The sequence below is a fragment of the Myotis yumanensis genome, unplaced genomic scaffold (assembly GCF_028538775.1).
Source record: "Myotis yumanensis isolate MYYU_CA2020_CCGP unplaced genomic scaffold, mMyoYum1.0.hap1 SCAF_2, whole genome shotgun sequence".
NCBI lineage: Eukaryota > Metazoa > Chordata > Mammalia > Chiroptera > Vespertilionidae > Myotis > Myotis yumanensis.
The window spans coordinates 72,462,275-72,479,936 of record NW_027223753.1 but is presented as its reverse complement, the minus strand read 5'-3'; the positions used below and the strand labels follow the sequence as shown (position 1 = coordinate 72,479,936).

The 17,662-nt window shown below is 35.7% G+C and overlaps 1 protein-coding gene across 7 annotated transcripts in view; it reads left to right on the top strand.

Annotated features, from left to right (window-relative positions):
- The window catches only part of ARHGAP29 (Rho GTPase activating protein 29), an 83,041-nt gene that overhangs the window by 41,669 nt on the left and 23,710 nt on the right, over nucleotides 1–17,662 (top strand). For 3 of the 7 annotated variants that reach the window (XM_070405637.1, XM_070405635.1, XM_070405634.1), the window contains 9 exons: nucleotides 6,216–6,312; nucleotides 7,989–8,061; nucleotides 10,588–10,636; nucleotides 11,530–11,667; nucleotides 12,545–12,609; nucleotides 13,075–13,185; nucleotides 13,281–13,361; nucleotides 13,789–13,977; nucleotides 15,063–15,200. In XM_070405637.1, coding sequence (XP_070261738.1) covers nucleotides 6,216–6,312; nucleotides 7,989–8,061; nucleotides 10,588–10,636; nucleotides 11,530–11,667; nucleotides 12,545–12,609; nucleotides 13,075–13,185; nucleotides 13,281–13,361; nucleotides 13,789–13,977; nucleotides 15,063–15,200 — 941 coding nt within the window. Of the gene's footprint in view, nucleotides 1–6,215; nucleotides 6,313–7,988; nucleotides 8,062–10,587; nucleotides 10,637–11,529; nucleotides 11,668–12,544; nucleotides 12,610–13,074; nucleotides 13,186–13,280; nucleotides 13,362–13,788; nucleotides 13,978–15,062; nucleotides 15,201–17,662 lie in introns of those variants that run through there. The other 4 variants (XM_070405636.1, XM_070405639.1, XM_070405638.1 and 1 more) reach the window with 4 other exon arrangements.

The following is a 17,662-nucleotide window of genomic DNA, read 5'->3' as shown; positions in this document are numbered from 1 at the left end:
CTTTCTTACCCAATCTTTGTATATCTAGTTACAGTAAAAATTGGTATATCGGTGTAGATTTGATTTGCATTTTGAATTCAGGTATCTTTTTATATGTTTCAGAACCATTTGTACATCCTTTTATGTCAATTGACCCTTTACCCATTTTTTTCCTGATTGATGGTCTTTTTTTTAATATTGATTTGTACAAAGTCTGTGTAAGTGTAATTAGTCTTAATCTTTGATATAACTTGAAGATTTTCTTTAGTTTGTTTTTTATCTTTTCATTTGCATGGTTTTTTTTTTAATTTTTACACTTAAATTTATCAATCTCTTATATGATTTTTTGGCTTTAGGAATTAGGAAGGACTTCTCTGCTCTGAAATTATAATAGCATTCTCCACTGTTTCTTCTTCTAAAGTTTTTATGGTGTCATTTATTAAATAAGTCTTTGATATGTTCTAGAGCAGTGGTTCTCAACCTGTGGGCCGCGATCCCTTTGGGGGTTGAACGACCCTTTCACAAGGGTCGCCTAAGACCATCAGAAAACACATATATAATTACATATTGTTTTTGTGATTAATCACTATCCTTTAATTATGTTCAATTTATAACAATGAAAATACATCCTGCATATCAGATATTTACATTACGATTCATAACAGTAGCAAAATTACAGTTATGAAGTAGCAACAAAAATAATTTTATGGTTGGGGGTCACCACAACATGAGGAACTGTATTAAAGGGTCGTGGCATTAGGAAGGTTGAGAACCACTGTTCTAGAGTATCTCCATGTCTAGCTAATTTATCAAATAATATATCTTTCCCACTGATTTTTTATGTCATCTTTATCATAAATACACTAAATTGTCACACATATTTATATCTATTTCTGGTCCTTTTTTTAAAAATATATTTTATTGATTTTTCACAGAGAGGAAGGGGGAGGGATAGAGAGTTAGAAACATCAATGAGAGAGAAACATCGATCAGCCGCCTCCTGCACACCCTCCACCTGGGATGTGCCCGCAACCAAGGTACGTGCCCGCAACCAAGGTACATGCCCTTGGCCGGAATCGAACCTGGGACCTTTCAGTCCGCAGGCCAACGCTCTATCCACTGAGCCAAACCGGTTAGGGCATTTCTGGTCCTTTTTGTGTCCCATTGATTTGTTTAGTCATGTGCCAATACTACACTGTCTCTGTTGTAGCTTTATAGTATGTTTTATTATCTGATAAGGGTTGCTCCTCTTTCCATTATTCTTTTTGTTGAGGATTTATTTTTCTATGAAGATATTTTAATTGGCTTGTCTAGTTCCAAAAAATTTCTTGGTATTTTGAGAGTGATTTGAATTAAATTAAAGAGAATTTATGTACTTAGCATTTCTGCCTGAGAATATAGTATGCATTTCATTTCAATTTTGTTTTGTTTTAGAAACAACTTAAAAATTTTCATTTTGTAAATTTTGTAGTTCTTTTTGCCTCAGCATTTCCCCCCCTCTGTAAATGGTGAAATTTTTCTTCCATTATATCTTTTAATTCAGTAGTTTTCAAACTTCAGACCTGTTTTATGACATCAAGTTAGTGGACTGTGACCATCATTTTTTTAAAGTATGAAAGAGAATAGAACAGGAAAATCAGAATGCAACACTCATTGAATAAGACTTAAGGCTGTTTCAAAAACTTTACATAACAGGTAACTATTATGTGAATATGATATACTCGCATGATGTAAAATGTTTTCCTTACTGAGGTGTTGGTTAAAAAAAAGTTTGAAAGTTGCTATTCTAATAGGTCTAAGTATGAAAGCTATTTATGTGATTTCTTAAAGATATACTCATTGTGTCTTAGTGCTTATTGTTGAGACTTAGTAGGGTACCCAATGGAGAAAAGTATTTGTACTTGGATGAAAATGCTAATGAGATTTTGAAAAAGGACTAATAGTGGGGTGAGAGTAGAGACAGAGACACCAATGATCAGGCTGTTACATAATCCAGACGGGGTACAGTGTGACCTTTTTAACTAAATCGGTAATGATGGGAATGGAAAGGAGAAGAAATTTATTTTAGAGGCATTTTGAAAGCTAAGCTAATGAACTAAGGAATGTATGGAAAAGAATAGAAAGGAAGATAAAGTGTTTAGTTCATGTTGAGATTGTAATGCTGGTGGGTAAAAACTGGGAAGTAGGGGAAGGAATATATAAAACAGACTATTAGAAAGGCGAGTCTGGAGCTCAGAGGTTAAAACTAGACAGGTAGTTTAAGAATTCACTCCCTTAAAGGTATGAGAGTGAACGAGGTTCTGTGGGGATAATGTATTAGTATAGAGAAGAAAGCCAGGGTGAGAAATGCAGGCTGAATGGGAACGATTGTATGAAGTACAAATTGTCTATAGATAGATATAGAACATGAGGATACTTATGTTTGCTAATTACCAAGCACTGTACTCTGTCTAGGTGCTTTACACTTTCTCTGTTGTTCCTTTCAATAATATGCCATTGTACATACCAAGAATTGACGTTGGGTAATGTAGGTGACATAGGAAGTAGTAGAGGTCAAATTTGAACTCAGGTCTGAAACTCTGAAGCCTTCTTCTAATTACTATACCACATTGCTTTAAGAGAGCAGCATACTTCAAGATGGAAGGAAGTGTTTAAAATTTGTAGTAATAATAGCTTAAATTATTGAGGATGTTCTTACTGTATGCCAGAAATGGTTGAAGTCAAATACTATTGTTACATCAACTCCTGTTTTGCAGCTAATGAAGCTGAAACATAGAGAAGTTTGTCCAAGGTTGTATACGTATTAAGTGGCAGAGTTGTTGAGCATTGCAGAATGGGATAATATTTTAGAATAAAAAAAGGCCTCTAAGTTTGACTACTACTAGGAGGTTATTGTTAACAGTGTTACTCAGTGGTATTGAGTGAAAATATTAGCTAACATTTATTGAGCATTTTCTGTGTAACAGGGTCTGTTCTAAGTTCATTCAATCTTCACAACAGTTCTCGAAATACATATTATTTGTTTTATAAATGAGGAAACTGAGGCACAGCAGTTAAGTTACTTAACCAAGTAAGAGACAGAGTTAGGATTTAACCTAGGCGGACTGGCTTCAGAACCCATTCTGTACCCAGACAGCAAACTACCACCAGTGGGCTAAATCTTGCCTGCTGCCTGTTTTATTGGAACACAGCCACTCGTATTTGTTTGTGTATCATTGTATCTTGTTTGTTTAAGTTTGACTCCTTTAGGCAGAGTTTATAGTTACAACAGACTGTATGGTCTGAAAAGTCTAAACTATTTATTATCTAGCTCTCTACAGAAAAAGTTTTCTTACCCTTGATAATCATTAAACTGGATGAAAAGCCAAATCCTGATGAATGCAGTCATGACCTATTTATAGAGGTTTGGTAGTAAAGAAATGTTATGTTAGATTGGGTTGTAGCTTTAAGAAGAAATATGATAAAATGATTTTTTTTTCACATAGGAAAGATTTGTGTATGTCAGTAGCATTTACAAAAACATGTCAAGTGAAGCCACAAGAGAGGAGAGGAGAGTGATGGTGATAAAGGGTTTTGGAGAATGCAGGAGAGAGTGGAAAGTTTATTATTGGAAAAGAGCCAAAGACTTTTCTTTGGAACACTGAAGAGGAGCAAAAAAGAGAAAGGATATTAGAAATATAGGGCTGTTTTGAAGTGGAGGCAAGGACAGTAATAGGAATTTTCATTAGATGGCTGTGACCTCATTTGGGTGGGGATGAAGATGAGGGAAGAAAATGTTTCAAATAATTGCCTTTTCACTACTAAAAATTGTTTTTTTAATCCCCCAATCAGAGTAGTGCTTTGAAAAAGTATACTTATAGGAAAGAAAAATTATAGAATTTTGGATAGTATTATAAAGTATTTCTTTTCTTTAAAGTCTAACAGGTTAAAGTTTGGAAATATGAGTAAGCTTTACATTTTTGCTCCTAATACATGACAAATTACCATTGAAAGTCTATTTTTCCAGTGAGATTTTAGAAACAACTTTATTGAGGTATAATTGGCATACAGTAAAGTGCACATATTTAAAGGGTAGAGTTAGATCAGTTTGACATGCATATTCTTTTGAAACCATCACAGTCCAGATAATGCATGTTCCTTTGTAATCCCTCCCCTCTGTGCTCCCTGAGCTTCCTTTTCACCAATTTGATAAGTTGTGTTTTATTTTCATTCTGTGCAAAATACTTTCTAATCTCTTCTTTTCTTTGATTCATGAGTTATTTAGAAGAGTGTTATTTAGTTTTCTAATATTTGGGGATTTCCCCAGAAATCTTTCTGTTATCTTTAATTTAATCCTATCTAGTCACAACATATTTTGCCTGATTTGAATCCTTTAAAACCCATTGAGATGTGTTTTATGGCCAATAATATGATAAATATTCACCATGGACTTGAAAGGAATGTATTTTATTATTATTGGTTGGAGTGTTCTATAATTATCCCATCTGGTCAAGGTGGCTGATAGTATTGTTGAAGTCTTCCATATTCGTACTGATTTTCCATCTATGTTTTCTGTCAGTTATTGAGAGCGTTATTGAAATCTCTGGCATTACTGTGAATTTGTCTATTTCTTATTATAGTTCTATTAGTTTTTGCTTCAGGCATTTTAAAGTTTATATTAGGTGCATGAATATATAGGATTATGTCCTTTTGATAAATTGACTTCATCATTATAAAATGACCTTCTTTATCCCTGGTAAGTTTCCTTTGCTCAGAAATCTACTTTGTGTGATATTAGGCAGTAAGCTGGGCAATTGTAAAGCTCACCACATTTGTTTCTTGTCGTTTAGAACTTTGTTGCCTGATAGCAAGTGTCTTAAAAACTGTTATCTCATATATTTTGTTACGGGTTTCTTTTAGTTCTTTCAGGCAGAAGTATAAGCCTATTTTTCCATGTTAGCCAAAGCAGAAGTCAAAAAATATTTTTAAAATTAATTATGGTGGTTCTTAGATTTTTCTTTTTGTTTGTATTGGGATACTTAGAAGACTCTGATGAATGATAGGGGCTTTTTGACAAAGGCTTATACATGTAAAATCTTGGTTGTAATTTCATGAGGTTTGCAGGCTTAGGGTTTATTTCATTCCTGCTTAGAGATCCTTGCTTTCCAGCAAGTATTTTCAACCCTAATTATATGTTAGAATCACCTGTCTGGGGAACTTTAATAACTATCTATGCTTCACCCTGACCTATGAAATCTGAACCTTTGGTGGTGGGACCCAGATTTTGGTTTTAAAACTCCCTAGGTAATTCTAATGTGCAGCCAAACTTAAGAACAACTCTGTTTTAAGGCAAAGGAGTGGCTTCCTCTCCACTTGGTTTCTCTACCTTCCCATTGGTGGCAAGTATCCTAGGGAAGGTAGGATACAGGGAGCCAGTTGCTTCTTAAACTCAACCTGACTAGAGTGGGTTACTTTTTAAAAATTGCTAATTCCACTTTCAGATTTTGTTCTGATAAATTGTATATAGATTTTTATCAAAAGTGCACATAGAAATTATAATAAGAAACCTTTTTCAGTTGTTTCACATTTGCTTTAGCAAAATTCAGAATGTTAGAATATCCCTCTGATAAACTATTAGACAGCTATCTATTAACTAACATGTACCTCAGCGCCCAAAGGCCTGTATGAAATAAGGCTATAAATAGGTAGGAATTTAAATTTTCTAAAACTTTGGGTATTTTTATGTGCTATGCTTTGTATATAGGTTTTATGCTATGTCAAATGTATATAAGACTTCAGTTATTGGTAATTCATAGTGAAAAATGTATTCTATGTTGACTTAAGTAAGCCACAGTGTGTGTTTAGCTTTTTTAAAAAAATGCCATAAAGCAATAAGCAAGAGAAAATAGCACAGAGCACTCTTAATGAGAGAGTTCTGGTATGACATGGACTCTGGGACTCCAAGACTGATTGATTTCATATTGAGTCACTTCTTAGATGTGTCAAATTATATAATACATGGAGTAGTCAGTTTGGAATGCCAGTTACTTTTGTGGAAGCTGATTTCTTGGTATGATTTTTTTTTTTAAATGAAGAACTTAAACATCGTGTCCTTTTTGTGTATTAAGCTGTTCATTTTCTGAATTTTCTGATGATTTTATAAGTAATGGTAGATTTGTAAGGGTTTAAATGACTTTATATAAATCTGGTTTAAAATATTTTCTTTGTCATTGATTTTAACCAACTTTTACCTATAGCTGTGAACTTCACAGATGTTAATGAAGAAAACAAAAATGACCTCTTCAGAGAAGTGTTTTCTTCCATTGAAACCTTGGCCCTTACCTTTGGGAATATGTAAGTAGAGGACTCTCATTTAAAGAATTTTGGGCCTAGGTATCTCAGTGAGAGTTACATCACATAATTCAGTAAATGCATGTTAAGTAAAGTGTTAACCAATATAAAATAGGATCACATTGGAAAAACTTTGTACTGGGTTGTTTTATTACTATACTAGAGGCCCGGTGCACAAAAATTTGTGCACTGGGGGGGAGGGGGTCCCCCAGCCCGGCCTGTGCCCTCTCACAGTCTGGGACCCCTTGGGAGATAACGACCTGCTGGCTTAGGCCTGCTCCCAGGTGGCAGAGGGCAGGCCCAATCCCTGGGTGCAGCCCCTGGTCAGGATCAGAGCAGGGCCTATTGGGGAGTTGGGGCGCTGCCCCCTGTCATGCACAGAGCAGGGCGGATCGGGAGGTTGCGATGCCTCCCTCAGTCACGCTCAGGGTAGGGCCGATTGGGGGGTTGGGGCACCGCCCCCTGTTACACTCAAGGCAGGGTCAATGGGAAGGTTGCGGCGCCACCCCCTGTCACGCACAGAGCAGGGCGGATCAGGGGGTTGAGGAGCTCCCCCCTGTCACTCACAGAGTAGGGCCGATAGGGGAGCTGGGGCACCGCCTCCTGTCACACACAGAGCAGGGTGGATCAAGGGGTTGGGAAGCTGCACCCTGTCACACTCAGGGCAGGGCCAATGGGGAGGTTATGGCTCTACCCTGTCACACACAGAGCAGGACCCGTGGGGGCGGGGTGTTGGGGCGCCTCACCCTGTCACACACAGAGCAGGGCCAATCAGGGGGTTGGTGTGCTGCACCCTGTTACACACAGAGCCGCAGGGCAATTGGGGGATTGGGGAGCTCCCCCCCTATCAGGCACAGAGCAGGGCTGATCAGGAGGTTTGGGCGCTGCCTCCTGTCACGCTGATCCTGGTGCCGGGAGCCTCGCTGCTCCGCTGATCCCGGTGCCGGGAGGCATATTACCCTTTTACTATATAGGATAGAGGCCTGGTGCATGGGTGGGGGCCGGCTGGTTTGCCCTGAAGGGTGTCCTGTATCAGGGTGGGGGTCCCCACTGGGGTGCCTGGCCAGGCTGGCTGAGGAGCTGAGGGCTGTTTTCCCCCTGGCAGTTGACTAAAAGCTCCCAACTGCTCCTTGTTTTCTTTTTTTTTTTTTTTTATTCTGGGCCAGCTTTAGCTCTGAGGCCTCGCTGCTAAAAACATGGATACAATGTTGCGGTCCGGGGCTGACTGAAAGCCAGTTTTGTTTAGCTTCTTATTTGCAACATAGTAATAGTTGCTTAGAGTTGCAGTTGAGAGGCGGGGAACGTTGGAGTCTGCAGTTCCTGGAGGAAGCAAGCCTCCCTGCTCCCTTCAGTGCATGGCTGCCGGCCGCCATCTTGGCTGACAGTTAATTTGCATAAGGATACGCTGATTAGCCAATGGGAAGGGTAGCGGTCGTACGCCAATTACCATGTTTCTCTTTTATTAGTGTAGATTTGAAGGTGTCTTAGAGCTATTTAGGGGCAGCATTCATTTGCAAGTGACTGTGTGGTTTATGTGAAGAGAGTCTTAGGAATTTATTTCTAAGGATATTATTGAAAAAAAATTATTCTGGATGACATGTTGAATGTAAATCCTGTGACATAGCAATGTAATGACTTGTCTTTTTATTTCTTTTTTTTTTTTTAACCTCCCTCAATAGTCTGACAAACTTCCTTATGGGAGATGTAGGCAATGATTCATTATTTCGACTGCCTGTTTCTCGGGAAAGTAAGGTAGGGCAAATTTGTGTGAAAGCAAAGACACAACTTAATATTTCAATAATTTTCTAATCTTAATCTCAGCATACTCTTTTATAGTTTTTTATCTGAGCAAGAAAAACATCAATTTCTATTAAATATTATAATTCATGGTAGTTTCTGGAACAAAAATGTAATTGTACTTTTTAAGTAGAACTATCATTTAAAAAAACATAGCTGATCATTTTAGTGTCTTATGTAATGAATCTTCTATTTCATATGGTCCAAAATTTTAGTAATTCTTAACCATTTTTCTCTCTTGACATTGTCTTAGATCTTAAAGACTGTTGGAAACCTAAAAAAATAATGCAAGAAGTAAAGAAGTGTTCATATTTTCACAAATCCTACAATTTGTTTGTTACCATGAAACACTTATTAACAGACATAAGTAGGTCTTAAGTCTCCCTAAGAGCATCCCTATAAGTATGTCAGAGGATTGGGTTCTGATTTTCAATTGGAAGAAAAATTGCTGTGAAATAATAGAACATAGAGGAATCTATGTAGAATAATTCTTTAAAGGTTTATAGTTGTAGTATTTTTATTTAAATACATATTTTTCACCAAATGCAAGAAATTTAAACAAACTGCATTAGGAACATATGTTGACTATTTGCTGTTAAGGATGATCATATACAAAAAGGATTTCAACAAATATTTGGAAATGTGTCAAGTACTTGTAGTATAATCAAAATAATATAAAAGTTCCAGGTCTTAAAAAATGATACACAAAATATAAATGACTGTGTGAGGCACTTGTTATGCGCTACAGTATTGAGAAAAAAAACTTTACTATTTCTGAAGTCATACATTGATTAAGGAGGATAGTCTATAAAGCATATCAGAATGGTGAAGAATTTTAAGATCTTTGAATATTTTGCTATTGTTCATGATCTTTTTTTCATTGTTATCTTTTCAAACATTCTGCTAGTTCAGATGATGTAATAAAAATTGTATCTGTGTCACAAGGGTCTGAACATTGTAACTTTTTGGTGTGAATCCTTTTTCCTGTTTTGTGGACTCTGTTATGTATACAGATTATACTAATTCTTAATAGGAAAATACTTTATGCTTTCTTTTTTCCTTTTGCTCATTGTTTTCCTTTTTGCAGTTTTTAATGTCTAGAGATTGAAATAAAATCTATGATGATATAATACTAAAAATTAAAAAATTACTTTGTTTGATGAAGAGTTTGGAAAATGTATTTAAAAATAATAGCTGCCATTTATTTAATAGTGCTTATTATGTTTGAAGCCTGTTTCATCTCAGTCTTTAAAATAGCCTTATGAAAGTAGTGTTCTTATCCCCATTTTACAGATGGGCAAACTAAAATTAAGTGAACTTAAATATGTAGCCCCGTGACATACAGCTAATAAGTGATAGAGATGGATTTCAGTCCCAGGTCTCTTTGGTCTCTTTTGCATTGAATCCTTGCATATTTTATATTGCCTAACTAAATAGATCAAGTTTGTTTGTGATCTCACAATTTTGGTAGATGTTTTCCTGCACTGTCCAATAAGGTAGCCTCTTGCCACATGTTTTATTTAATTTTAAATAAAATTAAAAATTCACTTCTCATTTACATTAGCCACTTTCAAATGCTCAAATAGCTACATGTAGCTAGTAGCTACCTTATTAGTGCAGATATGGAACATTTCCATTATTATAGAAAGTTCTGCACTGTGCTTTCTAATAGACATTTAGAGAAAATGCTTGTCTATAATAATAAAAGCGTAATATGCTAATTAGACCAGACAGCCAAACAACCTTCCAGTCGTCATTCAGGACTTCCTTCTGGATGAAGCCATGGCAGCGGCGGCCGAGGCAGAGGCAGTTAAGGGTGATCAGACAGGCAGGTGAGCAGTTAGGGGCAATCAGACAGGTAGGTGAGTGGTTAGGGGTGATCAGGCAGACAGGCAGAGTGGTTAGGGGCAATCAGGCAGGCAGGTGAGCAGTTAGGGGCAATTGGGCAGGCAGGCAGAGGGGTTAGGGGAAATCAGGCAGGCAGGCAGGCTAGCGGTTAAGAGCCAGCGGTCCCAGATTGTGAGAGGGTGCAGGCCAGGCTGAGGGACCCTCCTGTGCACAAATTTTGTGCACCGGGCCTCTAGTCATATAATAAGATGGTAAAAGGGCTGGAAGAGATAGGTCTTTGTCTTCTGTTTAGATAGCAATCTACTTAAATTGCTTATATAACTTCCTGACTAATATTTTTGAGATCTGCAGAATTTAATGTTTTAAATGGATTCATTAACATTAACTAATGCTGTTAGTAAACAATAAGGTTATTTATTCTTAGACCTTGAGAACTACTGTTGTAAAAAGCTATACAATTCTTATAAAATGTTTTGACATTTGAACAGAGTTCTCAGAACCTTTGAGTTCTAAATACTTGAAATACTTTAGCAGGAATTATGTCAGAGTAACAAATTAGAGTGAAAAAATTCTGAAGCAAAAATCTGTTACCTTCTGCTCTAATCTTAAATTTGTTTTCTTCCATGTTGTAAGTCTTTTGAAAATGTTTCTGTGGAATCAGTGGACTCATCCAATGAAAAAGGTAATGCTTAAGGTACTTTAAACCTTTGTTGAACTGTTTTCAGTTAAGTTCAATAAATGTTTTGAATTTTAATAAATGTTTTGGATCTCTTCCTGCTTAGTAACCTAATATATGTATCTTAACATAAACTGACATGTAAAGTTTTACATATTAAACTTAAGGAAAAAAACCTGCTGGAGTAGATTCTATGATGATAGATACTGATCAAGAATTACTGGGCTGGCCCTAGCTGGTTTGGCTCAGTGGGTAGAGCGTCGGCCTGCAGACTGAAGGGTCCTGGGTTTGATTCCAGTCAAGGGCACATCCCTGGGTTGCAGGCTCGACCCCCAGTAGGGATTGTGCAGGAGGCAGCCGATCTACGATTCTCATCATTGATACTTCTATCTCTCTTTCCCCCCTCCCTTCCTCTCTGAAATCAATAAAAATATATTTAAAAAATAAAGAATTATTGGGCTGGTAACTTGATGTATAATAGAAATACACATAAGATCAAGAATAAATTTTAATTTAAGTTTAAACTGTGACTAATTCTAAATTGGTTACTTGTATTTTTTTTAAACTTCTATATTTTTATTGATTTCAGAGAGGAAGGGAGAGGGAGAGAAAGAGAGAAACATCAATGATGAGAGAGAATCATCAATTGGCTGCCTCCTGCACACCCCCTACTGGGTATCGAGCCCGCAACCCTGGCATGTGCCTTGACCAGGATCCAACCCGGGACCCTTCAGTCCGCAGGCCGATGCTCTATCCACTGAGCCAAACCAGCCAGGGCATGTTACTTGTATTTTTTAAACCTGTTTTCATTGAAGAGCACGTTAGAATTTGAATGTTTCTTTGTTTAGAATTACAGGCTCATGTTTAATATGTGCTTATCTTAATATTTTTATTTTCAGTACATTTTTCTCCTGCAGAACTAGACAGCATGCTGTTAAAGAACACTGACTCTGTAGAACTGGCTTTGTCATATGCGAAAACATGGTCAAAATATACCAAGAACATAGTGTCATGGGTTGAAAAAAAGCTTAACTTGGGTAAGTGGTCCTTTGGGGCATCTGATTAAATTTGGAGTGTAAGAACTAAATTGTTTGCAATTCATTTGCTACAGACTATGAGTAATATGATTCCAAATTAGTAGCTGTTTCATTGTAGTAAATAAAATCATTGTCAATTTTCTCTTCTTGAAATAAAGACTCTTCCTACAATAAATGTACTTACCAAACATTACTGTAGGGCAACCACTACATCTCAGGACACAAAAGACAAATAGTATACTGTGTTTGCCTTTAAGAAATTCATACTTTTGTGGGTAAAAGAAATGCAATTATCAATATAATATGGTAAAAGGAGATAAAACCAACAATAGATGTATGAACAGAAGGCCGTGGAAACATATAAGGAGCATCTTAATAGCTAATATTTTCACAATGTTTATGGTTGACAAAATGCTTTTACATCCATTATTTTATTTAGTCCTTACCAAAACCGTGTGAAATAGGCAGGACAAGAATTGTTATCCTCATTTTACAGCTGAGACAAACAAGATAGGCAATTTGCTTAAAGTTAAAAGTGCAGATTTGCCTAAGATCACGTAATTGTAACTGGAATAATATACTAGAATTTACCCAAAACCTGTGAGAATGCCCTTCAGAATCACCTGATTAGTCTTATAAAAGGACAATATACAGGCGTAGGTCCCATTTCCCAGAGAGTTAAGGTGTAAGCAAGTGAGTTTTGAAGGTTTCCCAGTTAATTTTGACAAACACTTCGGATGAAGAATCACAGCATCATATCATGATGTGAACTATTATTTCTGATCACTTTTTAATTGGGGAATCACAAAAATTTTGGAGTGTGGGAGGGGATAAATAATTTTTTTAAATCTTCTGATGCTTTCTTTGACCTTTTCAGAATTGGAGTCCTCTAGAAATATTGTTAAGTTGGCAGAGGCAACTAGAACTAACTTTGGACTACAGGTAAGTTTTCAGTGAACTACTAGGGTTCTATACCAAGAGATTATGGTAGCTCATAATCTCTTGATATAGAAGAGATTATTCAGATGAGCTCCTCCTGATAGTGCCTTGCAAAATCAGAAAATGTCATAGTTCATATAGGAAAGAACTTAAATGGTAAACTTTTTGTTAACAGAATAAAATCCTTTTAAATTGACTTGGATACTCATTATGAAAAAAAAAAACACCTAGGAAATTCACAATTTTATACGAATGTTATCTTAGCTACTAATTTTGCTAGTTTTATAATTAATTATCATTAATTTTCTTCAATATTTTTCCCATAGTTATATTTACAACTAGATATTTTTCTTTAAAATAAAGTCTACACTTAAAATTTCTCTTTTTGAAGAAGAGTGGGGTGGGGGAGGGTTTGGAGCACTAGTGCAATTTCTATTGGAAAAATTACTTTCCATTTTTTAATTCTAGGAGTTTATGCCACTGCAGTCTCTGTTTACCAATGCTCTTCTTAATGATATAGAGAGCAGTCACCTTTTACAGCAAACAATTGCAGCTCTCCAAGCCAACAAATTTGTGCAGGTAAAATTTTATATCTACAATACACATATTTAAAAATAACAGCATACCTTTAGAAAACAGCTTTTTTTCTTTCTTTTTTAAAAATACCTTGACAGCCTCTACTTGGGAGGAAAAATGAAATGGAAAAACAAAGGAAAGAAATGAAAGAACTTTGGAAACAGGAACAAAATAAAATGGTTAGTATTTTAATGGAGTTTTATCTACCTATTTGTGAATATTTAAATCATCTATAGTAGCCCACCTGGTGTGGCTCAGTGGTTGAGTGTCCACCCATGAACCAGGAGGTCACTGTTCAATTCCTGGTCAGGGCACATGCCCAAATTGTGGGCTTGATCTCCAGTAGGGGATGTGCAGAAGGCAGCCAATCGATGATTCTCATCATTGATGTTTCTATCTCTTCCTTTTAAATATGTATTTTTAAATCAATTAAAAACATATTTAAGAAATCATCTGACGTATATAAGCAACACCCTGAGAAGGTGCCTATCTTACTGTATAGTTTTTCTGAGTTCTGTATTAACTGTCTTGCTGAATATGCTAAAGAAACTATAACTTCGGGTTTCTTTCTTATTCTCTATTTAATACTCTTTTTTTTCTGTATAGCTTGAAACAGAAACTGCTCTTAAAAAGGCAAAATTGTTATGCATACAACGTCAAGATGAGTATGAAAAAGCAAAATCTTCGATGTTTCGTGCAGAAGAGGAGCATCAGTGTGCAAGCAGTGGATTAGTGAAAAATCTTAATAAGCAGCTAGAAAAAAAGCGCAGGCTAGAAGAGGAGGCTCTTCAAAAAGTAATAATTTTTGTTGTTGCTATTTGCAAGTTGAATTAGCAATAATCTGTTAAAGCTTTGGTTGTCAAACTTCAGCATGCATCAGGATCACCTGAAAGACTTCTTAAAAAGACTGCTGGGCCTCACTCCCAGAGTTTCTGATTCAGTGGGTCTAGAGCAGGGGTCCTCAAACTACGGCCCGTGGGCCACATGCAAATGCAAATATTGTATTTGTTCCCGTTTTGTTTTTTTTACTTCAAAATAAGATATGTGCAGTGTGCATAGGAATTTGTTCATAGTTTTTTTTAAAACTATAATCCTGCCCTCCAACGGTCTGAGGGACAGTGAACTGGCCCCCTGTTTAAAAAGTTTGAGGACCCCTGGTCTAGAGTTTGCCTCAGACAACTTGCATTTGTAATAAAGTGCCCAGGTGATGCTGCTCCTGGTGGGGATCCACACTTTGAAAACCACTCTGCTAAAAGACTTTTGCTTATCTTTTGAATTTTTGGGTTTGTTTGTGAAAGAAGTATCTTAGAGGAAGCAGTAGTTTAATATTTTTGACATGATTCTTTATGAATGTATATGTGTATTAATCTCAATACCTGATAACAAGGCTAGGCTGAAGCTTTGTCTTTATGAAATATAATTTGATAAATTCTGTAAGAAGATTATATAGACAATGATAAATGTAAGTAGAAAAGGCTGTTAAGTAGAATTGGACATTTATTTTATAGGCAAACAATATACTAATTGTAAATCGTACTTGACTATTCATTGATATTAAGTTTCCTTGAATCACTGACCAAAACAAATTATCTTTAAAAATATGCTATTTAAAACATAAAATACCAGAATTTTATACATAAAGGCTTTTAATTATTATTATTATTATTATTTAAATTTATCTTTGTTGTTGAATGTATTACAGATGTTCCCTTTGTTTTGTTATTTTTTTCCCATTGACCCTCTCTTCTCTGCACCCGCCCCTCCCAAGCCTTCGCCATACTATTATCTGTTATTTAAACTGAGCTTTCCTGCAGTAGTATTTGTTTTAAAATATAGATTCTGAGGATTAGTGTTATTTTTTTTCTGTGTTACTCCTGAAGGTAGAAGAAGCAAATGAACTCTATAAAGTTTGTATGACAAATGTTGAAGAAAGACGAAATGATGTAGAAAATACTAAGAGAGAAATTTTGGCACAACTCCGGAAACTTGTTTTCCAGTGTGATCTTACCCTTAAAGCTGTAAGTAATTTCTTCAGTACTTTGATGGTAGGAGGGGGAAAAATTATCTGCAGAAGGGAGAGAGAGATGCTTGATGTGTCATGATAAAATTAAATCCAATGATTCTTATGGGATTTAATGTCTACAATTAATGGAACATTTAGAGTTTTAAAATTGGCTAAGTTTTTAATAGCAGTTTGAGTTACATTTTTTTATCTGGTTCCCCATACCCTCACCTCATGAGTAGATGATTTGTTTAATTAAAACTTATGTCTGAGACTTTGAAATTGCCTTTATGCCACTGTCTATTTTAGCTTGGTTGACAAAATGGATTTGACCCCTGAAACTTCTATCACACTGTGAGGTGTGTTTTTCAAGAATCGAGTAAAATAAATATTAAAATTGAGCCCAGTTATTTATTTGAAAACAAAATAATCCTGCCCTTAAGTGTTTTCATTTGCCTCTTTAAACTTGTTTTTGTAAAAAAAAAAATGTTAAAAAACCCACCTTTTTGGGGGGTTGTACATTTTACAAATTTTCTCATATGCATAAATTTGTATAACCACCCACCATGACAATTAGGATTCAGAACAATTCCACCACTTTAGAAAATTTCCTCACACTGCCTCTTTGTAGTCAAATTCTCCACTCACCCCTAACCCTAGGCAAATACTGATGTGTCCTCCATCTTTCTAGTTTGGTCTTTCCCATAGTTTCGTATAAATGGAATCATTAGTATGTAACCTTTGGAGACTACCTTCTTGTACTCAACATAATACCTTTGAGATTCATCAATGTTATGCATGTATTAACAGTTCATATCTTCTTATTTCAAAGTAGTATTCCATTATATGAATGTGTATCCATTCACCAATTGGACATTTGTGTTGTTTCCAGTTTGGAGTGATTATGAATAGAGCTACTATGAATATTTGTTTATAGGTTTTTGTGTTAATGTAAGTTTTCATATTTCTAGGGTAAATACCTAAGAGTGAGATTACTAAGTGTTTGATAAATGTCTGTTTTACTTTATAAGAAATTGCCAAAATGGTTTCCAGGGAGGCCATAATATTTTTCATTCTAACTAGTAATGTATGAGAGTTTCAGTTATTCTGCATCCATAACTACATTTATTAGTTGTTTTTATATTTTAGCTGTTCTAATAAGTGTGTAGAGGTAGCTGTTTTTTAACTTGTGTTTCCATTATGACTGATGATATTGAGCATCTTTTCAAGGGCTTATATGCAATCTGTATTTTAACTGTGTTTTAAAAATTAAGTTGTTTTCTTAATGTTGAGCTTGCATATAGTGTCTTAAAGTCTCCTCTTTATTCTTTTGGCAGTATCTTTTATAGAGCAAAATATTGATGGAATCTAATTTATCAGTTTCTTCTTTCATGTGTCATGCTTTGGTATCACCTAATCCAAGGTCACAAAGATTTCTGTATTTTCTACTAAAAGCTTGATATATGATCCATTTTTAGTTAATTTTTTATCTAAGGTGTGAAGTGTAAGTTGAGGTTTGCTTTTTTGCATATGGATGTTTTATTAAAATTATATCCAGCGGATTTTAATTTATGGAGGTGACTGAATGCTGACTTGGAGTGGTCAGTGTTGTTGAAAGATGGGGACATGCTATGCTACACAGGGCCACAGGAGAAATACCAGGTATGGTCAAGCAGAGTGGGAGTGAGGGGAAAGCTGAATACAGACCCTTAATTGAGGGTTCCAAGGAAAAGGCAATATAAGGCAGGGTAAGCAATATAGGATTGGCTATTTTGAATACTTCCAGTGGGCTTTAAGGTATAGGGATGGTCTCCAGTTGTTTGATATCAGGCCCTGGCATGATATATGGCATGGGAAAATATTGCCTTGGTGAGTGAGAGATAATGAGGTAGTTGGAATTGCATATGAAAGATGTGCTCCCAGGCTAAGAATTGGCTAGCCCTTGGAGGAGCCTTCACTCCCCTGCCAGCAAGCTTCTTGAAATGTCAAAATAACGTCATAAAATAAAGAACATGATTAATACAGGTGTCAACTTGTTCTAATACCATTTGTTGAAAACATTGTGTCATCTCCATTGAATTGACTTTGCATCATTGTCAGAAATCAGCTGACCACATTTTTGTAGGTCTTCTGGAATCTCTATTTTATTTCATGGATGAGTGTGTCTGTCCTTTTGCCAAAAACCTCCTGTTTGATTACTGTTGCTTCATAGCAAGTCTTAAGATCAGGTAGTGTGTTATCCAACTTTATTCTTTTTCAGAATTGTTTTGAGCATTTAAGAGCCTTTGACTTCTATTTTCTGGAAGAGATTGTGTAGAACTGGTGTTTTTTTAAATGTTTGGTGGCAAAAAAAAATGTTTGGCATTCCCTGGTGAAAGCATTTGAGCTTTGAGTTTTCATTTTCAGACAATTTTTTCTGTATATTCAGTTTCTTTGGTATATGCCTAATTGATTTAATTATTTATTTTTGGTTGAATT